Source organism: Prionailurus bengalensis, chromosome E1, assembly GCF_016509475.1.
Source record: "Prionailurus bengalensis isolate Pbe53 chromosome E1, Fcat_Pben_1.1_paternal_pri, whole genome shotgun sequence".
In the NCBI taxonomy this organism is placed as follows: Eukaryota; Metazoa; Chordata; class Mammalia; order Carnivora; family Felidae; genus Prionailurus; species Prionailurus bengalensis.
The window spans coordinates 27,875,820-27,902,488 of record NC_057347.1 but is presented as its reverse complement, the minus strand read 5'-3'; the positions used below and the strand labels follow the sequence as shown (position 1 = coordinate 27,902,488).

The following is a 26,669-nucleotide window of genomic DNA, read 5'->3' as shown; positions in this document are numbered from 1 at the left end:
TTTTTTTTTTTTTTTTTTTGACTATTTGCCATCACTTTCCACTTCTGCAACCCCATGCCACTTTCTCACACAAATACACACACTTGTCCAGGAGGGAGATGGGAAAAGAGTAAACTGCTTAATTTTTTTGTACTTACCCTAATTAGAGAGTCTTTAGCACATATCCATGATGCAAGTAGATAAAGAACTCCTTGATGAAATCATTTCAAAACATCTTTTTTTTTTTTTTTGGAGTTTTTATTTATTTTTTTTTGCCATATACCAAAAAGCATAGTGTCCTGTGTTTGAATTATTGTCATTAATTTGTAATTTAGCATTCTGTTAATATCAGTGAAGAGCGCGCAGTAGGGGGCACTCAAGACTATTGGGTTGCATAGTTCCTTAGGGTTTTTTATTTTTGTTTTTTTAACAGAAATATTTTTGATTTTCTGATTAAATAATCTAAACAGTGGAATACTATGCAGTGCTTAAGAAGAGTAATGTAAATATATAATGTAATGTAGTAGAGTAATGTAAATGTAGACATACTAGCACAGAACAAGATATATCCAGATATATGATTAAGTGAAAACATTCAAGTCACATTATAATGATCCCACTTTTGAGAAAAATAAAAATTATATATGTGCATTTATATTTACATGGACAAAAAGATCTGAAAGGATCAAAATGGTCATAATGACTACTTCTAGAAGTAGAATTTTGTAGGGCTGAGGACATACTTTCCCCTCTTACTTTATAAATTTTTCTTTGCTTGATTTTTAATTTCCAAGTTTCTATGTATAGAATCATGTGTGACCTTTGACAATAAATACATTTCACTGTGCGCCTGGGTGGCTCAGGTGGTTGAGTGACTTCGGCTCAGGTCATGATCTCAAGGTTCATGAGTTTGAGCCCCAGTCGGGCTTTGTGCTGATGGTACAGAGCCTGCTTCAGATTCTCCTTGTCCCTTTCTCTCTGCCCCTTCCTCACTCTCGCAGGAGTACGCTCTCTTTCTCTCTCTCAAAAATAAACATCACAAAAAAATTTAAGGGGCACCTGGGTGGCTTAGTTGGTTGAGCGTCCGACTTCAGCCCAGGTCATGATCTTGCAGTTCATATGTTTGAAAATCATGATCTTGCAGTTGGTGAGTTTGAGCCCCACATTAGCACAGAGCCCACCTCGGATCCTCTGTCTCTCTTTCTGCCCCTCTCTTTCCTTGTGTGTGCTTGCTCTCTCTCTCTCTCTCTCTCTCTCAAAAACATTAAAAAAATTTTTTTAAATATATTTCACAATTTTTTTTTTAAGTTTATTTTTATTTTTGAGAGCGAGAGAGCAAGAGCATGAGCAGGGGAAGGGCAGACAGAGAGGGAGAGAGGGAATACCAAGCAGGCTGTGCACTGTCAGCATGGAGCCTGACGCGGGCCTCAAACTGACAAACCACAAGATCATGACCTAAGCCAAGATCAAGAGTCGAATGCATAACTGATTGAGCCCCCCAGGCACCCCTACATTTCACAATTTTAAGTTATATATGTTTTCTATAAAAAGTTTTAAACTTTCTAAGTAGAAAGTAAGTAAATTATCTATTACCCAGAGATGATTATTGTTGAGTTTGGTATACATATTTTTCCAAACTTACCCTTTCTCTATATATGTATATGGACATATTTTTTTATTTTAAGGTTTTTTAAAATTTAGTTTTTAATGTTTATTTTTGAGAGAGAGACAGAGCATGAGTGAGGGAGGAGCAGAGAGAGAGGGAGACACAGAATTTGAAACAGGCTCCAGGCTCTGAGCTGTCAGCACAGATCCCTACATGGGGCTTGAACTCACGAACAGTGAGATCATGACCTGAGCTATAATTGGCCACTTAACCGATTGAGCCACCCATGTTCCCCTAAGATTTTTTTTAAAAGTGGGGCTCAGACTCACAACCCCTGTATCAAGAGTTGCATGCTCTATGGAAAGAGCCTAAATGTCCATCAACTGATGAATGGATAAAGAAATTGTGATTTATATACACAATGGAGTACTACAGGGCAATGAGAAAGAACGAAATATGGCCCTTTGTAGCAATGTGGATGGAACTGGAGAGTGTGATGCTAAGTGAAATAAGCCATACAGAGAAAGACAGATACCATATGTTTTCACTCTTATGTGGATCCTGAGAAACTTAACAGAAACCCATGGGGGAGGGGAAGGGAAAAAAAAAAAAAGAGGTTAGAGTGGGAGAAAGCCAAAGCATAAGAGACTCTTAAAAACTGAGAGCAAACTGAGGGTTGATGGGGGGTGGGAGGGTGGGGAGGGTGAGTGATGGGTATTGAGGAGGGCACCTTTTGGGATGAGCACTGGGTGTTGTATGGAAACCATTTTGACAATAAATTTCATATATTGAAAAAAAAAAAAGAAAAAAAAAAGAGTTGCATGCTCTACCAACTGAGCCAACCAAACACCTTTATATAGACGTTTGGTTTTTTTTTTTTAACTTTCACTATTTTTTTTAAGTTTATTTATTTATTTTGAGAGAGAAAGAGAGCGCCCATGTGTGCAAACAGGAGAGGGACAAATAAAAAGGGAGAGAGAAAATCCCAAGCAGGCTCCAGGCCCAGCACAGAGCCCAATGTGGGGCTCGGTCTCAATGACCATGAGATCATGCGTTGAACTGAAATCAAGAGTCAAACACTGAAGGGACTGAGCCACCCAGGTGCCCCAAAAAAGTAACTTTTCTTAGGCTTTTCTGATACCTTAGGACAGATTAATTTGGTGCACGAAGTAAATCAAGATAAAGCACAGATGCTTACAGATACAGTTCAAAGCTATGGCAGCTTGATGCTAAGATGCTGAGTATTTTTCCTAGGGGAAGGAGCTTGGTGATGCTGCTCTCCCTGTCTGGGTGCTCTCTGCCTCTATAATGGTTCACTGCAAAACAAATGCTGAATGCTGTATTTGCTTTTTGCTTTTTTTTTTTTCCATAAAAGTGCGAATCCTCTTTGGATTTATTTTGGTCAGCAAAAACAGGTACTAATATAGGTCTTTCATAAAAGTGAAATGGCATAACAGGAACTTTTGAAAGTCAGGAGATACCTGTACTCTGTAAACCAGTGCTGTCTGATAGTACTTTTCTGCGAAGATGAAAATGCTCGGTGTAATATAGCAGTTGCATAGCTATTGAGCACTTGAAAAATGGTTAGTGCTACTAAGGAACTGAATGTCTAATTTTAATTTAATTTTTTAAAGAGTGTTTTTAAAAAAAATGTTTATTATTTTTCAGAGAGAGCACGAGCAGGGGAAGGGGAGAGACAGAGAGGGAGACAGAGAATCCCAACAGGCTCTGAGCTATCAACCATAGAGCCTGGTGTGGGGCTTGAACCCAGAAACTGTGAGATCATGATCTGAGCCGAAATCAAGAGTCAGATGCTTAACTGACTGAGCCCTCCAGGGGTCCCAGATTTTAATTTAATTTTTAAAAGCTCTATGGGTAGCTAATGGCTGCAGAATTGGATGGTGCACCTCTAACCAAAAAGTGGTGGTATAAATAAATATCCCAGTTACTAGAGTTTAAACACTTGGTAGTCTGTAAAGGGTATTATTCAGCATGTTGGGGATGCCAGTTAATCCTATATTTCAGGTAATTATCAGTTTACATTCCGCTTAGCTTGTTCTAAGATGCATGGCATGAGGTAGTACATGGGGAAGCCATTGTGGCACTAAAGGGAAGAGGAGCTAGAAGAAAATGTGTCGTCCAGTTGGTGGCTAATTGAAATCTAGATGGAGCACAGATTTCTCCTTTGTAGACAAATAAAAATACCACTGCAGTGGGAATAGCCAAACAGCCTTTTCTTTCTCCATTTTCTTATGGAACTGATGACTTTTTCAGAACAGGTACCTTTTTTCATTGCTTTTCATAGAAGTTCTTTATCAGTTTCAGCTTGCAATTGTATCTGTCATATTTCTGGTGGGAAGGTCTGTATTGGAAGAATATTTAAAAGAACTCTTTCTGGAGAATTTGGGGCTGGGAAGTGCCAGATAATCTTTTACTGCATTAAGTCAGCTTTAAACACTCATTTTCTCTACTTTAAAATTACTGTCCTTCATTTTGAGGTAAGGGAAACAAAAACAAAAATAAATTATTGAAACTACATCAAAGTAAAAAACTTCTGCCCAGCAAAGGAAACCAATGAAACTAAAAGACAGCCTACTGAGTGGGAAAAGATACTTGTGAATGATATAACCAATAAGGAGTTATCCAAAATATATAAAGAATTTATACAACTCACTGCTTACAGGGCAGAATAAATGTCTTTTGGGTTAGGGCAGTATAAAGAAAATTAAAAAATTTATACAACTCAATACCAAAAAACACTGAATAATCCAATTAAAAAATAGGCAGAAGACCTGAACACATATTTCTCCAAAGAAGACATACAAATTGCCAACAGACACATGAAAAGATGCTCAGCATCACCAATCATCATGGAAATGCAAATCAAAACCACAGTGAGATATCACCTCATACCTGTCAGAATGACTAAAATCAAAAACACAAGAAACAGCAAGTGTTGGTGAGGTTGTAAAGAGAAAGGAGTCCTCAAGTACTATTGGTGGGAATGCAAATTGGTGTGGCTGCTATGAAAAACAGTATGGAGGTTCCTGAAAAATTAAAAATAGAAGTAATGTGATCCAGTAATCACACTACTGGGTATTTACCCAAAGAATAAGAAAACACTAATTCAAAAGGATATATGCACCCCCATGTTTATTGCAGTATTATTTACAATAGCCAAGATACAGAAGCAACCCAAGTATCTATCAACAGATGAATTGATAAGGAAGATGTGTGTGTGTGTGTGTGTGTATATGTATATAATTGTTGAATGACTATATTGTACACCTGAAGCTAATATAATACTATGTTAACTATACTGGAATTAAAAAATAGAGGGGTGCCTTGGTGGCTCAGTCGGTTAAGTGACTTCAGCTCAGGTCATGATCTCACAGTTCATGAGTTTGAGCCTGGCATCAGGCTCTCCACTATTAGTACAGAGCCCGCTTTGTTTTGTTTTGTTTCTCTTAAAATGTTTTAATGTTTATTTACATTTGACAGAGAGAGCATGAGCAGGGGAGGGGCAGAGAGAGGGAGACACAGAATCTGAAGCAGGCTCTAGGCTCTGACCCGTCAGCACAGAGCCCAATGCAGAGCTCAAATTCATAAACCGTAAGATCATGACCTGAGCTGAAGTTGAATGCTCAACCGACTGAGCCACCTAGGTGCCCCAGTGCAGAGACCACTTTGAACCCCCATCTTTCCCTCTCTCTCTGCCCCTCCCCAGCTCATATTCTCTCTTTCTCAAAAATAAACATTAACAAAAATTTTTAATTAAATAAATAAATTTAATTTAAAATACCAAAAAGAATAAAATTGCTCTCCTTCAAACCATGGAATCTTTTCTGTAAGTCACTATTTAATCCAAAAGAATTAGTAATATTTTTAGCCTTGAGGGCCATCTTTGAATAAAGTAACACCTATATCTATTATCAGCAGACGAGTATAGTCATAATTTGGAGTCATTTGACCTGATTACTGGGTTTCATTTTTTTCCCACTTCTTCTGTATTTTCTTTATGATTTTAGGTCTTTTCTCATAATTTTTGCTTCAGTTTTTTTTTTTCCTATAAAACCAGAAATGGTAATAACTGTATTTGTCTCTTTCCTGAAGAGGAAACAGTGAGTATTTATTAAGTATGTCACACTCTTTTGATTAAATATATTCTAGAGAGGCAACAGTGGTTAAAAAAAAAAAAAGACTCAATCTTTGTAAGCTTCTGATTTCTCATGTGTTAAACTGGAATAATAATAATACTTCATTCATGTAGTAGTTGTGAAGGCTAAATAAGGTAATGAAGGTAAAGCACTTAGCATAGCTTCTGATATTTATTAAGTACTCAATAAATGTTTATTACCACTACTGATATTGCTACTGTTGGTCTGGTGGATTCTATTGGCTTATCCAAAACTTAATTTTTAAAAGTGAGGTTTTTCCAATACTCCCATTTAGGAAGTTTTTATACATGGTCTCTTTAGACCTTTATGTATTATGTATTATCTATTTTTATTCTTCCATTTTCACAATTAGAACTTTGTTCTTGTCTGTTAAAAATGTTTATGCTCAATAGAACCTGTTTTCAGATAATTAGTCATTTTAATGGGTAAATTTTTAAGAATGTATCAGAAAAGTTTTCATTACCTAAATATGTTTTTCTTTAAATTGTATTCAGAATAGTAAAGTCACAGGACTATTTGATAATTTGGGGGAGAGACTCACCTAATTTTCTCACCTTTTTTAGGTACTTTTAACTAATCAGATGACAACAAAAATTGATAGAAATCAGGCCTTGCTGGTTCCTGCATTGGGTGGGTAATTAATCAGATAAGAATTTTTAATTTTTTAAAGTTTATTTATTTATTTTGAGAGAGAAAGAGTGTGTGTGAGTGGGGGAGGGTCAGAGAGAGAATCCCAAGCAGGCTCCACTCAGTGCAGAGTCTGACATGGGGCTCAGTCTTAAGAGCTGTGAGATCGTGACCTGAGCCAAAATCAAGAGTCAGATACTTAACCAACTAAACCACCCAGGCACCCCGCATTTTTAATTTAACACAGTTTTTTCTACCTCTTTCATTTGATGCTTGTTGAGTACTGTAGGTTCCATGAAAGTAGAGATTGTATCTGTCTTCCTCACTGACAAGTGAGCATGGAGCACAGTGTCCTTAGACACTGACTCATCCTTTCAGTTATTTAACAGACATTTATTGAGCATCTACTATTCGGCAACCATTGTGCCAGGTACTGAGCATATCAGTATTCATAAGATGACTCTTGCCCTCAGAAAGTCTTAGGCAGTAAGAAGGGTAAATCCATTTAAATACTGATCACACTACAGTGAATAGACTTATGATTTTTCCTAACCTCAGTCATGGTTTTGTTAGGACACAGTGTTTCGAGATTGTTTTGTACTAAATTCTTTAAGAATATTCTGTCCGAGTTTTTGCTTTTCTTCTGGTAGCCGGAAATATGTTAGTAAGTGTGATAAGGAAGATTGACAAATATGTTGACTCAAACTATAAAGTTTTCTGAAAGCAAATAAAGGATAATGATCTGCAGTATTTCCATAGATAGGTAAAAATCTATTAATCTCAAGTTGCCACCCATATACAAGGGATTTTGAAAGTGTAAGTATATTCTTGTGTTAAATTAGGTAAAATAAAACTGTTTTGGTCAGAGGCATTCTGAAAGACTTATAACCTTGTCAGTAAGGTAATATACAGTTGTTCTGTTCTTGCTCCCACTAGGGGAAAGCTGGGGACATGCTGCTACAATACGGCTAATCTTTCATTGGGACCAAAATCAAAGGTCAGTATAGAAACAAGTTAATAATTTTGAATATTGGGTTAATTACACGAACAGTTATGTTTCTTAGATCTACTCCAGTGGATGAAATCTACAGTGCCCCCATGAACTAAAGCTTTTGTTGCCTTGTTCTCTATCACCTAGAGAAATCATAGAAACATATTGTTAAACTACACATTTAGCTAACATAGGAAATGCTTTGGAATATTTAAATGATGGGGTGCACCTGAAATGAGTAGGTGGCCAAGGAATGCTACCTTCTAAAGCTCTTTGAAACCAAGTACCATTTATTAGTCTTGCAGAAGGAGGTGGGTACTCTCTGTTCCTAGAAGGGATTGAAAGAAGAATAAAACCAGGACAAAAGGAAAACTTTGAGGTTAGCTTTAGGCCAATTTATGTGGAAAATAGGATGGTTTTTCTTAGTTGCTTAATATATTTTGGGTATGAAATTGTGTTTATTTTTGTTTTCTTTTGTATTTTGCTATCCTACTTTTGTTATCCAGTTACTTACCTGCCTTTCACAAGTATTGTTTAAAATAAAACTATGGCAGCGTGAAACCTTTGTATTTGTTTTTAAAGCTGCTGAGCAAGTGAACAAACCAGCTTTCATTTTCTTTAAAATAGGCAAATGAAAGCTGTGGAATCTTTTATTATACACTTCTAGAAATGTCAGATTTATGCAGCTTCTCTGCTTTGAGATTAATTGGTATAACTGAGAGAACTTCGTTTGGAAGTGCTCTAATGAATGGGGGGAGAGTGAGACAGCAGGTGGGCAAAGATGAAAAAAAAGAGTTGCTTAAATATAAATCAGGTCTGGTCAGTGATATTGTCTAGTTCTTTATCTACATTTCTCTGTTCTCCAAACTGAAAAAAATCATGCCTGACCAAATTAGGTTTTACTTAACTCTGAACTCATAGCAGAATTTATTACTTTTATATACATCTTTTGAAACTAATTCACATGGTTTGTGTCCCTTTTAAAAATGGCATTTCCAGGGGCGCCTGGGTGGCGCAGTCGGTTAAGCGTCCGACTTCAGCCAGGTCACGATCTCGCGGTCCATGAGTTCAAGCCCCGCGTCAGGCTCTGGGCTGATGGCTCAGAGCCTGGAGCCTGTTTCCGATTCTGTGTCTCCCTCTCTCTCTGCCCCTCCCCCGTTCATGCTCTGTCTCTCTCTGTCCCAAAAATAAATAAACGTTGAAAAAAAAATTTTTTTTTAAATAAAAAAAAAATGGCATTTCCAAAGAGCTCAGGTAACTCTCCCCCCCCCATCCCCCATAATACATAGTGCTTTACAATTAACTTCCATCCCCCAGTTCTGTAAATAAGTCATTGTATTCTGGATCACAAAAGGAATTCTTTCCTTGGCAACAAACTCGATTGTAAACATTTGGCAACAGTTCTGCAGATGAGAATCTTATGAACATATTACTTGTATTTTCTCAGATTTAGGTTTTCTGTAAAGTACATCCCACTGTTAAATGTTTTTAGGAATTCCCATTTTAAATGGCCACTTTTATTCTACTATTAAATATTCACTAATAGAATACATCTAAAAAATAAAAATAATACAAGCAAAGCAAGATGTTTCAGTCTTTTTGTTTGGGGTCTTTTTGTTTTTTAAGATGCTCCATCTTTTTTTTTTTCTTTAATGTTTATTTATTTTTGAGAGAGAGAGCAGAGGAGGGGCAAAAAGAGAGAGAGACACAGGATCCAAAGCAGGCTCCGGGCTCTGTAGCACAGAGCCCAACACGGGGCTCAAACTCACTGTGAGATAATGACCTGAGCTGAAGTCGGATGCTTAACTGGCTGAGACACCCAGGTGCCCCAAAGATGTTTCCTCTTTTAATGCACTCATTGGAAGGAGATGTTTGCCTTCTTTGTCAAATTGTAGAAGTTAGCATTGGTTAGGTACCCATGAGATCAGAAGATTATGCTTACTTTTTAGGAGTTAGCCATTTTATGACTTCCAGCTTCTTACTGATCCTTTCCAAGAAATTGGAGAATGGTGTAGAACACTTGACAATGAATTAGATGGATTTAGGGGAAATCTGTTCCATAAGTTTTTTCTGTATCCCAGACTATTATTTTAGTGACTACTTGCTGATACTAGGTATTTAACTGGGCAGTTTTTGTATACAACATTTCCTTCAATAATCCCTTCGATAATTTTTTGAGGGATCTATACTTACATAGAAGTGAGAATACCAAGGCTGCCCAGAAAGATTAATTAAGTAGTAAATAATAGCTACCACTTATTGAATATTTATTAACTATCCTTTACTAAGCATTATGTGTATGTATATATAATACTTCATTTTATTTTCCAAATAACTCTATGAAATAAGTAGTAGTATCCAAAGTTTATAGCTGACTCTATAATAGTCTCTTTTCCTATAATTGCTGTTTCTAGAATGTAATTATAGTATTGTGTTGATTGCCAACAAATCTGAAAGTATAGCTCTTATCCTCCTTTTTAGATAAAATCCTTTTTCTCCAAACTGTTTTTTTCTCCCCAGCTAGAGATATATAAGTAATTTGCATACTTTATTATGATCAGAATAAGTTGACCTCATTTAGTAGAATTAAAATAGTTTTGTTCTTCATTGTTTAAAACCAGTTATCTTTAAGTCATTAAAGTTGCATGAAGTCTTGTATGTGTTTTAACATTTAGTTTATCTTGAAAGGATGAAAATAGAAATTCACACTGGGGAAAAATAGTTATAAAAATGAACACTTCCAGTTAGAGTAGAAAACTAAAAACCTTGACTAGCCAAATTTATATTGAGAATTGAACTTAAGTGTCCTATCTTATGCTTCAGTCCCCATCTTTTAACCAGAAACCCCTTTTACCCTCTAACAATGAAATAACATTCCAACAGTTATTCAAATAAATACTTTTATCTCTGTCCTGTATATTGTGTGGGATTTCCTCCAAATTTCATATTCATGATAATATGAGGCTGAGATTTTTCAGAATTATATCACTTTTTGCCAGAAAGATCTGGTGGTAGAGTGGAGTAATACATCAACACCCCCACATAGTGTTTCATATGTGTGCTCAGCTTTAGAGCACAAATTGTGCTTCTGTCTTATTTCTTCCTGACCCAAACTGTGTAGTTCAGCCATATGTTAAGCTTCATCTTAGCTGGGGCCATGAGCCAAGTGATTCTTTGGTTTAGTTTGTTGTTTAAAAAGATCTCTTGAGATGCAGATATGAAATATAAAATTTTATTTTTACCTAGAAATTAGAGGAAAATTTTCACCCTGAATATTTAATGCCTACTTGACTTTAGGATTTTTAATAAACATGTAAATGCTTCTGAAAAGCTCATTTACTTTTTAATAATTTTCTCAGAAAATTCAGATGTATTGGGTATCTTTTTGGACATATTGTGATATGACGTGATTTAGATAATTTTTCAGAAGGTTAGCTAATTTTTATTGAATCAAAAAGAATGATTTTTTAACAAGACAGGTTAAAATACACCATACCTCTCTTTATATATATATATATATATATATACACACACGTATGTATATATACATGTATATGTACATGTATATATACACACATATGTATATATATACATATACTTAAAAAAATAAAAATAAAAGTAAAAAGTATACTTATATATACTTTTATACTTATAAAGTAAAAAGTATATATACATATACTTAAAAAATAAAAATAAAAGTAAAAAAAATATATAGACACATATATGTACACACACATATGTATACATATATATACATATGTGTGTGTACATATATGTGTCTATATATATATGTATTTTTTTTTTTTTTTACTTTTATTTTTATTTTTTTAAGTAATCTCAGTACCCAAAGTGGGCCTCTAACTCATGACTCAGAGGTCAAGAATCCCATGCTCAGAGAGCTGGGTGGCTCAGTTGGTTAAGTGTCTGACTTAGCTCAGGTCACGATCTCACAGTTTATGGGTTTGAGCCCTGCATTGGGCTCTGTGTTGACAACTCAGAGCCTGGAGCCTGCTTCGGATTCAGTGTCTCTCTCTCTCTCTGCCCCTCCCCTACTCATGCTCTGTTTCTCTTGGTCTTTTTTTTTTTTTTTTTTAATTTTAAATTTTATTTTTTAAAATTTACATCCAAATTAGTTAGCATATAGTGAAACAATGATTTCAGGGGTAGATTCCTTAGTGCCCCTTAACCCATTTAGCCCATCCCCCCTCCCACAACCCCTCCAGTAACCCTCAGTTTGTTCTCCATATTGATGAGTCTCTTCTGTTTTGTCCCCCTCCCTGTTTTTATATTATTTTTGTTTCCCTTCCCTTATGTTCATCTGTTTTGTCTCTTAAAGTCCTTATATGAGTGAAGCCATATGATTTTTGTCTTTCTCTGACTGACTAATTTCACTTAGCATAATACCCTCCAGTTCCATCCATGTAGTTGCAAATGGCAAGATTTCATTCTTTTTGATTGCCGAGTAATACTTCATTGTATATATATACCACATCTTTTTTATCCATTCATCCGTCGATGGACATTTGGGCTCTTTCCATACTTTGGCTATTGTCAATAGTGCTGCTATAAACGTGGGGGTGCATGTGTCCCTTTGAAACAGCACACCTGTATCCCTTGGATAAATGCCTAGTAGTGCAATTGCTGGGTCGTAGGGTAGTTCTATTTTTAGTTTTTTGAGGAACTTCCATACTGTTTTCCAGAGTGGCTGCACCAGCCTGCATTGCCACCAGCAATGCAAAAGAGATCCTCTTTCTCCACATCCTTGCCAACATCTGTTGTTGCCTGAGTTGTTCATGACAGGTGTGAGGTGGTATCTCATTGTGGTTTTGATTTGTATTTTCCCGATGATGAGTGATGTGGAGCATTTTTTCATGTGTCGGTTGGCCATCTGGATGTCTTCCTTGAAGAAGTGTGTATTCATGTCTTTTGCCCATTTCTTCACTGGATTATTTGTTTTTTGGGTGTTGAGTTTGATAAGTTCTTTCTAGATTTTGGATACTAACCCTTTATCGGATATATCATTTGCAAATATCTTCTCCCTTTCTGTCGGTTGCCTTTTAGTTTTGCTGATTGTTTCCTTCACTGTGCAGAAGCTTTTTATTTTGATGAGGTCCCAAGAGTTCATTTTTGCTTTTGTGTCCCTTGCCTCCTGAGACGTATTGAGTAAGAAGTTGCTGTGGGCAAGATCAAAGAGGTTTTTGCCTGCTTTCTCCTCGAGGATTTTGATGGCTTCTTGTCTTACGTTTAGGTCTTTCATCCATTTTGAGTTTCTTTTTGTGTATGGTGTAAGAAAGTGGTCCAGGTTCATTCTTCTGCATGTTGCTGTTCGGTTTTCCCAGCACCACTTGCTGAAGAGACCATCTTTATTCCTTTGGATTCTTTCCTGCTTTGTCAAAGATTAGTTGGCCATACGTTTGTGGGTCAATTTCTGGGTTCTCTATTCTGTTCCATTGATCTGAGTGTCTGTTCTTATGCCATCTTTTGGTCTTTCGAAAATAAATAAATGTTTTAAAAAATTAAAAAAAGAATCCCATGCTGTACCAACTGAGCCAGCCAGATGCCCCAATTTTTCTGTTATATTTTGTATTAAAGTTAGAATTATCAACTCTAAAGCATTGTAAAACCTTATAATCTCAGTCCCTAATGCCATTCTTATATTACATATTACTCAGCAATTATTTCATTTTTGTATACAGTTGCAGTTACAGAGTATATGACATTTTGGATTCTGCCATTTTTGTCCTAAAAGTACAAACCTAAGACATTAAGCTAATGGACTGTGATCTCTGATTGCTTCTCTTTTGAATTGTGCCTGTGTGGAGGGGCAATTTCAAAATTTGAAGAGTAACAGATCATAAACCAAGATGTCCTTTTTGAATTTTCTTTGAAAACAAATTGGACTTTGCTTGCATCTTGGTCAGGGAGTGGCCTTCTGTGGCTTCCTCTGCCGTGGGCTGTGTGGCCTAGCGTCCCTGTCTCTACCACCTGTGATCACACACCAAGGCCCGTAAGGGATTGGTGCCAAAGTTTCCATCAGCCTACAAGCAACAGCATGGCAATCATCCTCTCCAGTGGCTCGCTCGTGGCCACCCATGACTAATACTGGTGCCTCCAGGGTTCCACTTCCAGTAACAGGTCCTGCATAAGTGCAGAGTATCCTGGGGAAGCCATCCCTTACCACCCTGGTCTCCCCAAGGCTGACTTGGGTCAGTGGTAAGCAAGCTTCTTTTTTCAGGAAGTCTACTCTCCTGTTCATGGCTACAGTGTTGGAATCTCCAGGCCTCCAATGGCACGATCACCTGTGACTTGGCTCTGGAAACCATGAGGAAGCAGCCTGGTGGCCAGCCTGGCAAAGCCAACACAGCCCTGAGTGGCCACTACCAGCCACTAGGCTTTAGGAGACCCTAAGCTCATATCACAACCCCTACCCATCTTTCCCCTCCTCATAGACTAGGTAGGCTGCAGCAAGCAGAAGCAGTTGGGTTCTTTTATATCAAAACGGCAAAACACCAAAAAGGAAGTTGAGAGAACCCCACTCTTTACTTTCTAAGCCACACACAAGGCATCTTGACATACCTTGTAACCTTGTGCCTTGCACCAAGTGGAAAATAAACTCCAAGCAGCCAATAAAAAAAAAAAAGAAAGAAAAATCAACATTATATTGTATGGAAATTAATGAACCTTTTAACTCTGAGAGTTTGTGATCTTTCTCTGTTCGAAACTGCTATTTGTGCAGTTTTATCCATTTTTAAAAATTGTGGTAAATCTACCTGGCTCAGTCAGTAGAGCATGCCAGTCTTGATTTTGGGGTTGTGAGTTCAAGCCCCATGTTGGACGTAGAGCTTACTTAAAAAAAATTTTTTTTAATAAAAGTGTGGTAAATTGTACATATCATAAAATTCATCATTTTTTTCATTTAAGTGTACGGTTTAGTGACATGAAGTACACTCACATTATTGTGCAGTCATCACCACCATCCATCTCCATAGCTTTTCCTTCTTCCCCAACTGAAACTCTTCCCATTGAACACTGACTCCCTATTCTTCCCTCCCATCAGCTTGTGGCAACCACTATTCTACATTCTGTCTATGAATTTGACTACTCTAGGCACCTCATATAAGTAAAATGATACAATATTTGTCCTATTATGACTGGCCTTTTTTCACATAGCATAGTTTTCAATGTTCATCATAACACGTGACAAGAATTTCTTTCCTTTTAAAGACTAAATAATACTCCATTATGCATGGAAACCACTTTTTATGTTTCCATTCATCTGTCAGACACTTGGGTTGCTTCTATCTTTTGTCTATTGTGAATAAGTTATATCAGTTTTAAAGTGATTTTAAAAGGAACTTTAAAAGTTTTTGCTTAGGGCACCTGGCTGGCTCAGTCTGTAGAGCCGTGCTTCTTGATCTTGGGGTCATGAGTTTGAGTCCCAAGTTGGGCATAGAGAGCTTACTTAATTAAAAATTTTTTTAAATAATAAAATAAAAGCTTTTCTTGTATTTGTTTGCTGTTACAATATTTGAGCAAAGTTAATAAGAACTTAGAATTTTATTTCTAACTACTTTCAGCTTTTCGTTTTATATTACTTTGCATAGTACATGATAAAATTCTACCTAAACAGGGGTGTCTGGGTGGCTCAGTCAGTTAAGTGTCCGACCTCAGCTCAGGTCATGATCTCATGGTCTGTGGGTTTGAGTTCCGCGTCAGGCTCTGTGCTGAAGCTCAGAGCCTGGAAGCTGTTTAAGGTGCTTCAGATTCTGTGTCTCCCTCTCTCTCTGCCCCTCCCCTGCTTTCTCTCTCTCTCTCAAAAATAAACACTAAAAAATTTTTTGAATTCTGCCTAAACAGACCTTGTTCTTGTCATGACAGTGATTCTTCTGGACGTAATCATTTTGAAAGAATGTGTCTTCCTTGCTTATTTGTATTAGTATGAGTATGTATTCCTCATTTATATCCCAAGAAATTGTCTTAATACTTCTATCATAACAAAAAATACATGATGACTGCAAAAAGTTGGAAAAGTATAAACAAAAAAACTCCTTTTATCCTGTAATAACAGCTTAACTTTTTGACTGTGGTCTTCTACTAATTTTCCTGTCTGTGTGGATTTACATACTTACTCATAAAGGTGGGATCATACAGCATAACTTTTACTTAATATATTATTAATGTTTTCCCATCTAATTAAATATTTTCTTCCACATTATTTTCTTAAACATCAATGGTATTTTGTCACATCGAAAATTATTTGAATTAGTCATTGGACTTTTAGATTACTTAAAATTCCACTTAGGTAAACAAGTCTATTATTATATAAAATAATTATTATGTGCATACATATAGCTATTGATTAAAGGGAGTATTTTTGATATTTCTTTGCTTTCTACTTTCTGTGTCCTTAGAGAACAAAGCAATAGAATTGTAGGAAAAAACTAAATTTAAATTATTAAATCAGTCATCTGAACTAATTAATTAAGATCATGTATTTGTGTATATTTATTCTTTTTCTCTAAGCAGGTTGGCAACATTGTGCAAATCACCAAGCCAGAAGGAATCTACAGTACTGTTTCAAATCACAGTCAGTATCATTTGATTAGAGTGGGCTTTTGGTGTTGGTGGGCAGTAATTATCTGAAGAGAGCATTTACAAATTGTTTCTGTTAACTCCTGTAGGCAGCAAGCATATTTGAGGACAGCTTTTGATGCTTAGAACATTATCCCCAAAATAGTAGTATATATACAGAATATTCTAGTCACAATTGGACTGAAATTTATTCTTAAGAACAGAGGAAATACTTATTTGTAGGCTAGTGTGTTCCATGCCATATGTAATGTCAGGATATTAAAAATTTTTTAAGTGAAAGTTGTTAAAAGATTTTCCAAGAAAAAATACTAACACTACTCATTTTAGTCTGTAGATATTATAGATCTATCATAGCCACCAAATATATCCTACTTTAAAATGTTAATTTTCCTTTAATTTAAAATCATAGAACACACTCTTTTTGGCTGAAATATGCATATTTATCAGTAGTGTTGAGCCAAATATATTCTTGGAGTCTCATTTTTAAGGACAAAAACAGAAATAGAGATTCTGAAATTGAATCATCGATTTAGTCTTTGTACTGCCTAGGTGCATTTAAAGTATCCTAACTGGAGGGGCACCTGGGTGGCTCAATTGGTTAAGCATCTAACTTTAGTTCAGGTCATGATCTCGCAGTTCGTGGGTTCAAGCCCTGCATAAGGCTCTGTGCTTACAGCTCACAGTCTGGAGCCTGCTTCTGATTCTGTCTCCCTCTGTCTCTGCCTCTCCCCTACTCATGTGTGCTCTTTCTCTTTGTCTCTCTCTCTCTCTCTCTCTCTCTCTCTCTCTCTCAAAAATAGATAAAACACTAAAATTTAAAGTAAAGTATCCTAACTGGAAAATTTTATTTAGTTGTGAAAATAATTTGTAAAGCACCTAAGTAATTAATACCTGTTACTTCCTTTTACCTCTTCCAATAGAGCCACCATAAAGTTTGTTAGGATTGTCTTTTAGGGACACCTGGGTGGCTCAGTTGGTTAAGCATCCCACCCGCTCAGGTTATAATCTCGCGGTTCATGAGTTCGAGCCCTGCATCAGACTCTGTGCTGATAGTTCAGAGCCTGGAGCTTGCTTCAGATTCTGTGTCTCCCTCTCTCTCTGCCCCTCCCCTGCTCACGCTCTGTCTCTCTCTCTCTAAAAAATAAACATAAATAAATAAAAGGATTGTCTTTTAGAGTATATGTTTATAATGCACTCAAATTTGTATGTGTATATATATGTATATATGTATAAATAAATACACGCATACATATAAAAAATACTCTAGATATAAAATACTTTAGTACAGCTCTGGTTTGGACACGTACTCATGAGGTTTAACTTCTTCATTCACAGTGGTTGGTAACTTCTGTCTCAGTAAAGTAGCTCTCTTATCAATTAAAAATATTTGGAAGACCAGTTGTTATTTTAGATGTTCTTAAAGCATACTTGTATATTTTTTCATCTTCCAGCCTCAGGGATTTAGAGATGCTGTTCTTGCTCCTGCATGTTCTTGGCAAACAGAAGGTTCATTGAATACCCGGAAACGGTCACGAGAATGAGAAGAAGAACAGGAATCCAAAGACTAATCTTAAAGTATACATATGTATTGATGCTGTAAGATGTAATGTATACAAAGTAGTAGACTCATTATAAAATGTAAACACACACTATGGGATGTTTGAATCAAGAGCATAGGAACCGAATGTGAAAAACATTTAATTAGTATGATTCTCTGAATTTTTCAAAAGCAGTTTTACAATTATATTTTGCCCCATTTTCTTTTTTAGTATCATTCAGCAGAAATGATACAGGTATTGTATTTTTGCAGATGTGGAAAGCTGATCTCATGTGGCCAGTGTGAAATTACCATTCAGACTGTTTTTTCCTCTTTTGCTAATTGCGTAGAAAACCCTTGGAAGAAAATATTTTTTTCACATTCCTATTTTGTTCTCCTCTTTAAATGTAGTTTTCATAATTCTTAAAAATGACTTGTTTTTATTATTGTAATGAAAAGCCAGCACCATGAGTCAGCATATTATTGTATTCAGTTTTAATGGTAGGATATAAACTTTACATGACCAATGTGATTTTAGTCACCCCAATCCTAAAATTTAACCCATTTGTGTATTTTTTTAATGTTATTTTATAATGTTAAGGGAAGGACTTTGGAGCTGTTACCCTATCTAGAAATTGTCTATAACATACATCTTCCAGAATAGTCAAGTTGATAAACTTACAGTTATTTATCTCTATATTTTTGAAACACAGTGTGATCCATTCTAGAATTCTAGATGTATTGACATTTTCCTTTGAATAATCTTAACACTGTTTGAATGAGTTAAAAATTTGGATTCTTGAATGGTTTTAAAATCATCTAAAAGTGTTTTGGCACCTGATTCTTTTTAGTACTTCTCAATTCATTCACAAAATTTACTCTGGTTCCCAATGGAAGAAAATTATTTAAATAATTGAATATTATGTACTGTGACAACCATGGTCTCCACATTTTAGAGGCAATTGGTATTTCCTCCTCTCCCAGAGTGAATACTAAATTTATAAAGTTTTAAAAAACACAGTTATTCTGTAATTGATTATTCATAGAATAACTAGGGTTTGCCAGGACTTTTTTGAGAATGAAATTAGACACTGCTAACAATCACATCAGGACACTGGACATAAACCAGGACCATCCCAGGCAAATCAGGCATATGGTCGTCCTAATTATAGAAGACTAATTTCAAATGACTATTTGAGTGTAGGATGACTGATTATAATTATTTTTGAGGTCTTTAAGGCATATATTTTTATTAATGCAGTCATTATAAAAAAATTACCCATCATTTTATATTCTCTATGCTCCAATCACAAAATCAAGACAGGGGGTTATTAGTGATAAATATCAGTGTTACTAGGGAGCAGAACTATAGGAATCTCATTTTGTAAAGCATCATAACACTGTAAAGAACTATAGAACCCAGGATATAGACAAAGCCACGTGTATTTCTTTTTGGTTGTAACTTTTTTGTGTGTGTGCAACTCTTTATAAATAAACTTTATGTAAATATCCTTTCAAAGTTGTTTTTGCTAAAAAGATCACTGTTCTTCTAGTTATAATATACTTAAATCTTAGTCTGTTTGGGCCACAATAACAAAATGCCATAAACTTAAGCAACAGAATTCTCTCACAGTTTTAGAGGCTGGTAGTCCAAGATCAGTGTGCCCGGATATCTGGTTCTGGTGAAGCTTCTCTTCCTTGGTTGTAGACAACCATCTACTTACTGAGAGCTCACAGGACCTTTCCTTGGTGAGTGTGCATGGAGAGAGAGATCTTTTTCTCTTCATCTTCTTTTTTTTTATTTTTAATTAATATCTATATCTTTTTTTTAACTTGTTTTATTTTTTATTTTTTAAAATTTACACCCAAATTAGTTAGCATATAGTGAAACAATGATTTCAGGAGTAGATTCCTTAGTGCCCCTTACCCATTTAGCCCATCCCCCTTCCCACAACCCCTCCAGTAACCCTCAGTTTGTTCTCCATATTGATGAGTCTCTTCTGTTTTGTCCCCTTCCCTGTTTTTATATTATTTTTGTTTCCCTTCCCTTACGTTCATCTGTTTTGTCTCTTAAAGTCCTCATGAGTGAAGTCATGATTTTTGTCTTTCTCTGACTAATTTCACTTAGCATAATACCCTCCAGTTCCATCCATGTAGTTGCAAATGGCAAGATTTCATTCTTTTTGATTGCCAAGTAATACTTCATTGTATATATATATATATACCACGTCATCTTTATCCATTCATCCATCGATGGACATTTGGGCTCTTTCCATACTTTGGCTATTGTCAATAGTGCTGCTATAAACATGGGGGTGCATGTGTCCCTTTGAAACAGCACATCTGTATCCCTTGGATAAATGCCTAGTAGTATAATTGCTGGGTCGTAGGGTAGTTCTATTTTTAGTTTTTTGAGGAACCTCCATACTGTTTTCCAGAGTGGCTGCACCAGCTTGCATTCCCAACTCTCTTCATCTTCTTATAAGCCCACCAGTCCTATCAGATTAGGACTTCACCTGTATGGCCTCATTTAACATTAGTTGCCTTCCCAAAGCTCCAAATATAGTCACACAGAGGTCTGGGCTTTGACACATTAATTTTGGGATGACGACTCGGTCTGTAGAAATCTAGGAAATTTAAAATATGTACACGTAAAATTTTTTTAAAAAATTTTACCTGCTTTTTAAAGAGCCTAATATGGGGGCAGCTGGGTGGCTCAGTTGGTTGAGCATCCAACTTTAGCTCAGGTCATGATCTCACAGTCTGTGAGTTCGTGCCCTGTGCTGGGCTTTGCTGACAGCTCAGAGCCTGGAGCCTGCTTTGGATTCCGTCTGTCTGTCTGTCTGTCTCTCTCTCTCTCTGCCCCTCCCCCGCTCATTCTTTGTCTCTCTCTGTCAAAAATAAATAAATATTTAAAAAAAAATTTAAAGAGCCTAATATACACTCGTGTTCCACATAATTTTTCTATGATAGTTTTTAATGGTTGTGCATAATTTTAAAGTTCTTTTTGGAGTTTTACTACTGTAGTTTTAGAGTTATAAACAATGCTTCTAATAAGCATACAAGTTCCTTTTTTAAAGAAATTGAAATTATGGGGGTGCCTGAGTGGTTCAGTCGGTTAAGTGTCTGACTCATGGTTTCAGCTCAGGTCATGATCTCTCGGTTCGTGCGTTTGAGCCCCCCATGGGACACTGACAGTGTCACGCCTGTTTGGGATTCTCTCTCTGCCCTCTCCCCCTGCTCGCTCTCTCTCTCTGACTCAAAAATAAATGAATAAACATTTTTAAAAAAGAAATTGAAATTAGGATTTGAATTAATTTTTCATTGCTGCTGTAAAAAATTACCACAGGTTAAGTCCTTAAAAGAACACAGATTTATTATTTTACAGTTCTGGAAGCTGTAATCAGTTTCACAGGGCTAAAACCAAGGTGTCAGCAAGCCTGCGTTCCTTCTGGAGGGTCTAAGGAAAATCGATTTTCTTGCCTTTTCTAGCTTCTAGAGGCTGCCTGCATTCTTTGGCTCATAGCCCATCTTCAAAGACAGCAGTGTAGCATCTTCCAATCTCTCTGTTTCCAGTCTGTCTCAATTGCCTTTTTCCAACTCTGTGTCCTGCCTTCCTTTTATAAGGACACTTGTGATTACATTTAGAGCCCAGTCAGATAATCCAGGATAATTTCCCTATCTCAAGACCCTTAATCACATCTGCAAAGTCCCTTTTGGCATGTAAATTAGCATTCACAAATTTTAGAATTAGGTTGTAAATGTTTTGGGGGAGCCATTCAGCCTCTCACTTCATTTGGTAACATTCAAGAAATAATGGTCCTTGGGTGATAAACACACTGAAGTTTGAAAAGCACGGAGACAGACATTGCCATTTTTTAACTGTTTTCATAGTCATTCCCATGGGAATGAAGGATATATAATTATATTTATAATATATTTATATATTATATATAATAGATATTAATATATTAAATATATTAAATATTAATATATATTTATAATATATTTATATATAAATATATAATTTATATATAAATATATAATCAATATATAAAAGGATATAAAAAGATAGTTCCTGTTAGGATGTCCTTGGAACCACAGTAGAGGGGACGGCCATCTTGCCAGCGCAACCCAACGAAAAGCCCCTAGCGGGGCACCAGAAAGAATTGAAGGTCAACCAATCACTAAGCGACGGCATGACCTGCCATGAAAAAGGCCCACCTGGACCTAAACCTGGAACCTCTGCAGCTTAAAAACTCCACCCCACCCCACCACATCCAGGCTCGACTTCCCTGACTCCTCTCTCTCTCTCTCCCTGAGTCCCAGAACCTCGCCCGAGACCTTAGTTCCCAATAAAGCCTTTGACTGCTAAAATTTTTTAGCTTCTGACTCTTATCTTTACCCTGCCTTACACCTGACCCTAACAGTTCCTTAGCTTTTTGAAAGCTTTTTTTTAAAGACTATTATTCTTTCTTAATTATAAAATATACAGAAGTATAAAATTTTCCCCCGGTCTTTTCTGTTTTAACTCATGATGTGATAGAATATCTATCATTCCACAATTTATATGTGTGTTTACCACCTAATGCTACCAGTAAATTAGTTAAAAGTCTCACCATCCATCTTTCATTTTGAGGTTAGGCAGTGTGGTAAATCCAAAAGACTGTATATTGCCTTTTACTCTTTTTATTTTTATTTTTTTTTTTAAGTCTCTTTATTTTGAGAGAGAGAGAGCAGGTGAGCAGGGGAGGGGCAGAGAGAGAGAGAGAGAGAATCCCAAGCAGGCTTTGCACTCATGGTGCAAGAGATCATGCCCTGAGCTGGAATCCAGAGTCAGACACTCAATGGACTGAGCCACCCAGGTGCTCTGGCTTTTACTCCATTTAAATGCCATTGCTATGATCACTCTTTCTGGTAATTCATATATACACATTGATATATTTGCACACACACATACAAAACATTTATTTCCAAAATATTTGTTAAGGCAATTCCATGTTTTGCAATGCCCTGGCCACAGTTAGTACAACACAGGCCATTAATAGTCTACTTTAAAAAGTACTCATTCTGGGGAAAGTAAACAAATAGTAGCAACTCAGAATTTGTTCTTTTTTGAGAAACTTTTTCCATGCTAATGGACTTGGAAAATAAATTTTATTTCAAAAAAGTTATTAAAGGTATAAAATATAATAAGGTATAGAATTAAAAGCTCAGACACCCTAACTCATGACTTTTGTTGTTTTGTTTTCAGGATAGAAGCTTAACATTTCAATGCAATGATTATAGACTTTTATTGCTAGAGGAAACCATAGAGATAATCCCAGTAATATCTTTAATTCATAAATCTGCAATATTTCAAAGATGGAGTAGGTTTTTTCTAAATTAATTCTTTCCTGATTTTATAACAATTTATCCTTTTTTAAAGTATCTTTTTCCCAAAGTATTATAACTTTTAGCTTGAATTTGTATAGTGCCTTATGATTTTGAAACACCTTTACATAATTTAATTTGATCCTCACAGCAACTCTGTAAGGTAGATGGGATAGGATGGTTTTTCTGTTTTAATTCCTTCTTCTATTCATCCAAAGCCTTAACACATGTACACATTTAACAACTACTTGTTGAATGAATAAGTATTTCAAATAAAATTTAGAATAAATTCTGTTTTTCTAGGGCGCCTGGGTGGACTGAGCCAGCCAGGCACACTCAATTTTTTTTTACTTTTAAAAATTGTGATAAAATAGATATAAAATTTGCTATTTTAATCATTTTTAAGTGTGCAATTCAATGACATTAACTGCATGCACAGTGTTGTATAGTCATCCCTATTTCTAAAACTTTTTATCACCCAAACAGAAACTCTGTACCCTTGAAGCAATAATTTTCCATTCCACACACTGCCTCCCCCAAGCTCCTGGTAATCTCTAATCTACTCCATTTCTAATTTGCCTATTGTATGCATTTTATTTTTATTTTTTATTAATTTATGTATTTTTATTTGAGAGAGAGGTGGGGTGAGGGAAAGAGGAAAGAGACAGAAAGAGTATTAATTAGGCTCCATGCTCAGCATGAACCCTGACTCAGGGCTTGATCCCATGACCCTGGGATCACAACCTGAGCTGAAATCAAGAGTTGGTGGCTCAACTGACTGACCTATCCAGGCATCCCTGTATTTTATATAAGTGGAATCATGCAACATTTTGCCTTTTATGCCTGGTTTAGTTCACTTGGCATAATGTTTTCAAGGTTCATCCATGTTGTAGCATGTGTAATAACTTCATTTTTATGGCTGAACAATATTCTATTGTATGTATATACCACATTTTGTTTATTCATTCAACTCTTGATGGACATTTGGGTTATTTCTAATAGTGATTGAATGGTTTATAAATTTATACGAGTTAACACTTTTTGTTTTATTGACTTTTATTGCTTATAAAGTTTGGGACAGTTGATTTGTCTTTGGAATATTTTCAAACTATTCCTACTAGCTTAAATTCTAACCCTAATAAATTTAACTTTCATTTCTTAGATCAACTATTTTTATTTTCTAATTTCTGTTTTTGTTGTTAATGTTCCTACTAAAATGTTTACATCTAGTTACCAGTGATAAGTTATAGTGTGGTAGAGAAAACATAGGCCGAGAGTCAGAAGACCTGCATTCTAATTTCATCTGAGACATTAATAAACTGTATCAATATTGGCACCTTTATTTTCTTATGCCTTTCTCTTATTTATAAAACAAGACAGGTCTAAATGATGGTAAATTCATTGTTGGATATTTTGTGGTTTCTCCTTTTGTAGAGGCATTATTAAAATTCACTTAAATGAGCAATATTAAAAATATGAAAAATACTGACATTTGCACATTTTTTTAATTTTCAAAATCAATAATACTAAGATTTTTATTCTAATACACTGCATTTCAGTTTTGAGACATAATGTTGAAATGTTCTATTGCTTTAAAAAAAAACATTGAGTTGCAGAAGAGAGGCTGGCTGTTCATAATATGTATTTTTAGTTAACGTCAGTGCCTAAATTTACTGTTACTGTTAAAAATTTACAGAACATTTTGCTCCCTCAGAAATGATTTTGGCATAAAACATGTTGACAAGAGTTTGTGTATTTTTGACCATGGTGTAATCCTTTGTTTTCAGATTTAGTTCACCATTGACATTGGCCTTTCTGTGCTTCAACTATGCATGTGACTCTCATTATCCATTTGACTCTCGTTATGTATAGAAGATGTGAATTTTTATTTTTTTTATTATTAAAAAAAATTTTAGTGCTTATTTTTGAGAGATAGAGAGACAGAGACAGAGTGTGAGTGGGGGAGGGGCAGAGAGACAGAGGGAGACACAGAATCTAAGGCAGGCTCTATCTAGACTCTGAGTTGTCAGCGCTGAGTCCCACACATGCTTCAAACTCACAAACTGCAAGATCATGACCTGAGCCAAAGTTGGAGGCTTAACCAACTGAGCCACCCAGGCGCACGGAAGATGTGCGTTTTTAAACACCGTTACTCTGATAATGATTTTATGTGTAGCCTGTTTTATGAGAATATAAAACTTGGGTTCTCTAAGAAGGGCTTGAGGGGTGTCTGGATGGTTCAAACTGTTAAGCATCCAACTCTTGATTTTGCTCAGATCATGATCTTGCAGTTCGTTAGTTCAGTCCTCGTATTGGGCTCTGTGCTGATGGTGGGGAGCCTGCTTGAGATTCTCTCTGTCTCTCTACCACTCCAGCACTTGTGCAAAGAATAAATAAAAACTTAAAAAAAAAAAAAAAGAAGGGCTTGAGAACTCATGGAAACATGTCCTACCAATTTTAAAATTTAAAAATTAATACAGATAAAAGTAGCAAAGAGAATTTGTATTAAGAAGTCATATAAGCCAAGGCAAAGAGAAAAACATAATTGATTACATAAACTTTTGGTCTAATGATAAGAAGTATACCAGTTCTTTAAGAGAAAAAAATGTTTTTCTGGAGTTTTTTTTTTTTTTTTTTTTTTTGTAATTTACATCCAAATTAGTTACCATACAATGACTTTAGGAGTAGAATCCAGTGATCCATCTCCTACATATAACACCCACTACTCATCCCAACAAGTGTCCTCCTTAATGCTCCTTGCCCATTTAGCCCACCTCGCTCACCCAGAACCCCTCCAACAACCCTCAGTTTGTTCTCTGTATTTAAGAGTCTCTTATGTTTTGTCCCCCTCCCTGTTTTTATATTATTTTTGTTTTCCTTCCCTTATGTTCATCTGTGTTGCATCTTAAATTACACATATGAGTGAAGTCATATGATACTTGTCTTTCTCTGACTAATTTTGCTTAGCTTAATACACTCTAGTTACATCCACACTGTTGCAAATGGCAAGATTTCATTCTTTTTGATTGCCAAGTAATACTCCATTGTATATGTATACCACATCTTTATCCATTCATCAGTCAATGGACATTTGGGCTCTTTCCATACTTTGGCTATTGTCAATAGCGTTGCTATAGATTGGGGTGCATGTGCCCCTTCAAAACAGCATACCTGTATCCTCCGGATAATTATCTAGTAGTGCAATTGTTGTGCTGTAGGGTGCTTCTATTTTTAATCATTTTTTTAATGTTTATTTATTTTTGAGAGGGGGGAGGGGCACAGAGATGGGGAGAGGCAGAATCCCAAGCAGGCTCTGTATTGACACTGGCACAGATAGAGTCCTGTGTCGGAATCCATGCTGAGCATGGAGCCTGCTTACGATTCTCTCCTTTCACTCTGCCCCTCTCCCCTGTTCATGTGTCTCTCTCTATATAAAATAAATTAAAATAAAATAAAATAAAATAAAATCTTGTGCAAATATTACTTTAAAAATTAATTGAAAAACAGAAAAGAAAGACGAGGGTCACCTGGGTGGCTCAGTCGGTTAAACTTTAACTCTTGGTTTTGGCTCAGGTCATGGTCTCATGGATTTGTGAGTTCGAGCCACATATTGGGGCTCTGTGCTGACAGAGTGGAGCCTGCTTGGGATTCTCTTTCTGCCTCTTCCCCACCCTTTCCCAACTTTCATGAGCTCTCTCTCCCAAAATAAATAAACTTTAAAAAATGACATCTTGTAGTGTGATACTACATTTTTCTTGTTCTTTTTTTTATAGGTGAGGTTGGACA

The 26,669-nt window shown here is 35.9% G+C and overlaps 1 protein-coding gene across 1 annotated transcript in view; it reads left to right on the top strand.

Annotated features, from left to right (window-relative positions):
• RAD51C (RAD51 paralog C) overlaps window positions 1-19,021 on the top strand; it is a 37,475-nt gene extending 18,454 nt beyond the window's left edge. Inside the window, exons 6-9 of the mRNA XM_043583921.1 lie at window positions 6,327-6,393; window positions 7,327-7,387; window positions 15,908-15,968; window positions 17,425-19,021. Coding sequence (XP_043439856.1) covers window positions 6,327-6,393; window positions 7,327-7,387; window positions 15,908-15,968; window positions 17,425-17,514 — 279 coding nt within the window. The 3' untranslated portion in view covers window positions 17,515-19,021. The remainder of the gene's footprint in view (window positions 1-6,326; window positions 6,394-7,326; window positions 7,388-15,907; window positions 15,969-17,424) is intronic.
• Window positions 19,022-26,669: the final 7,648 nt, after the last annotated feature.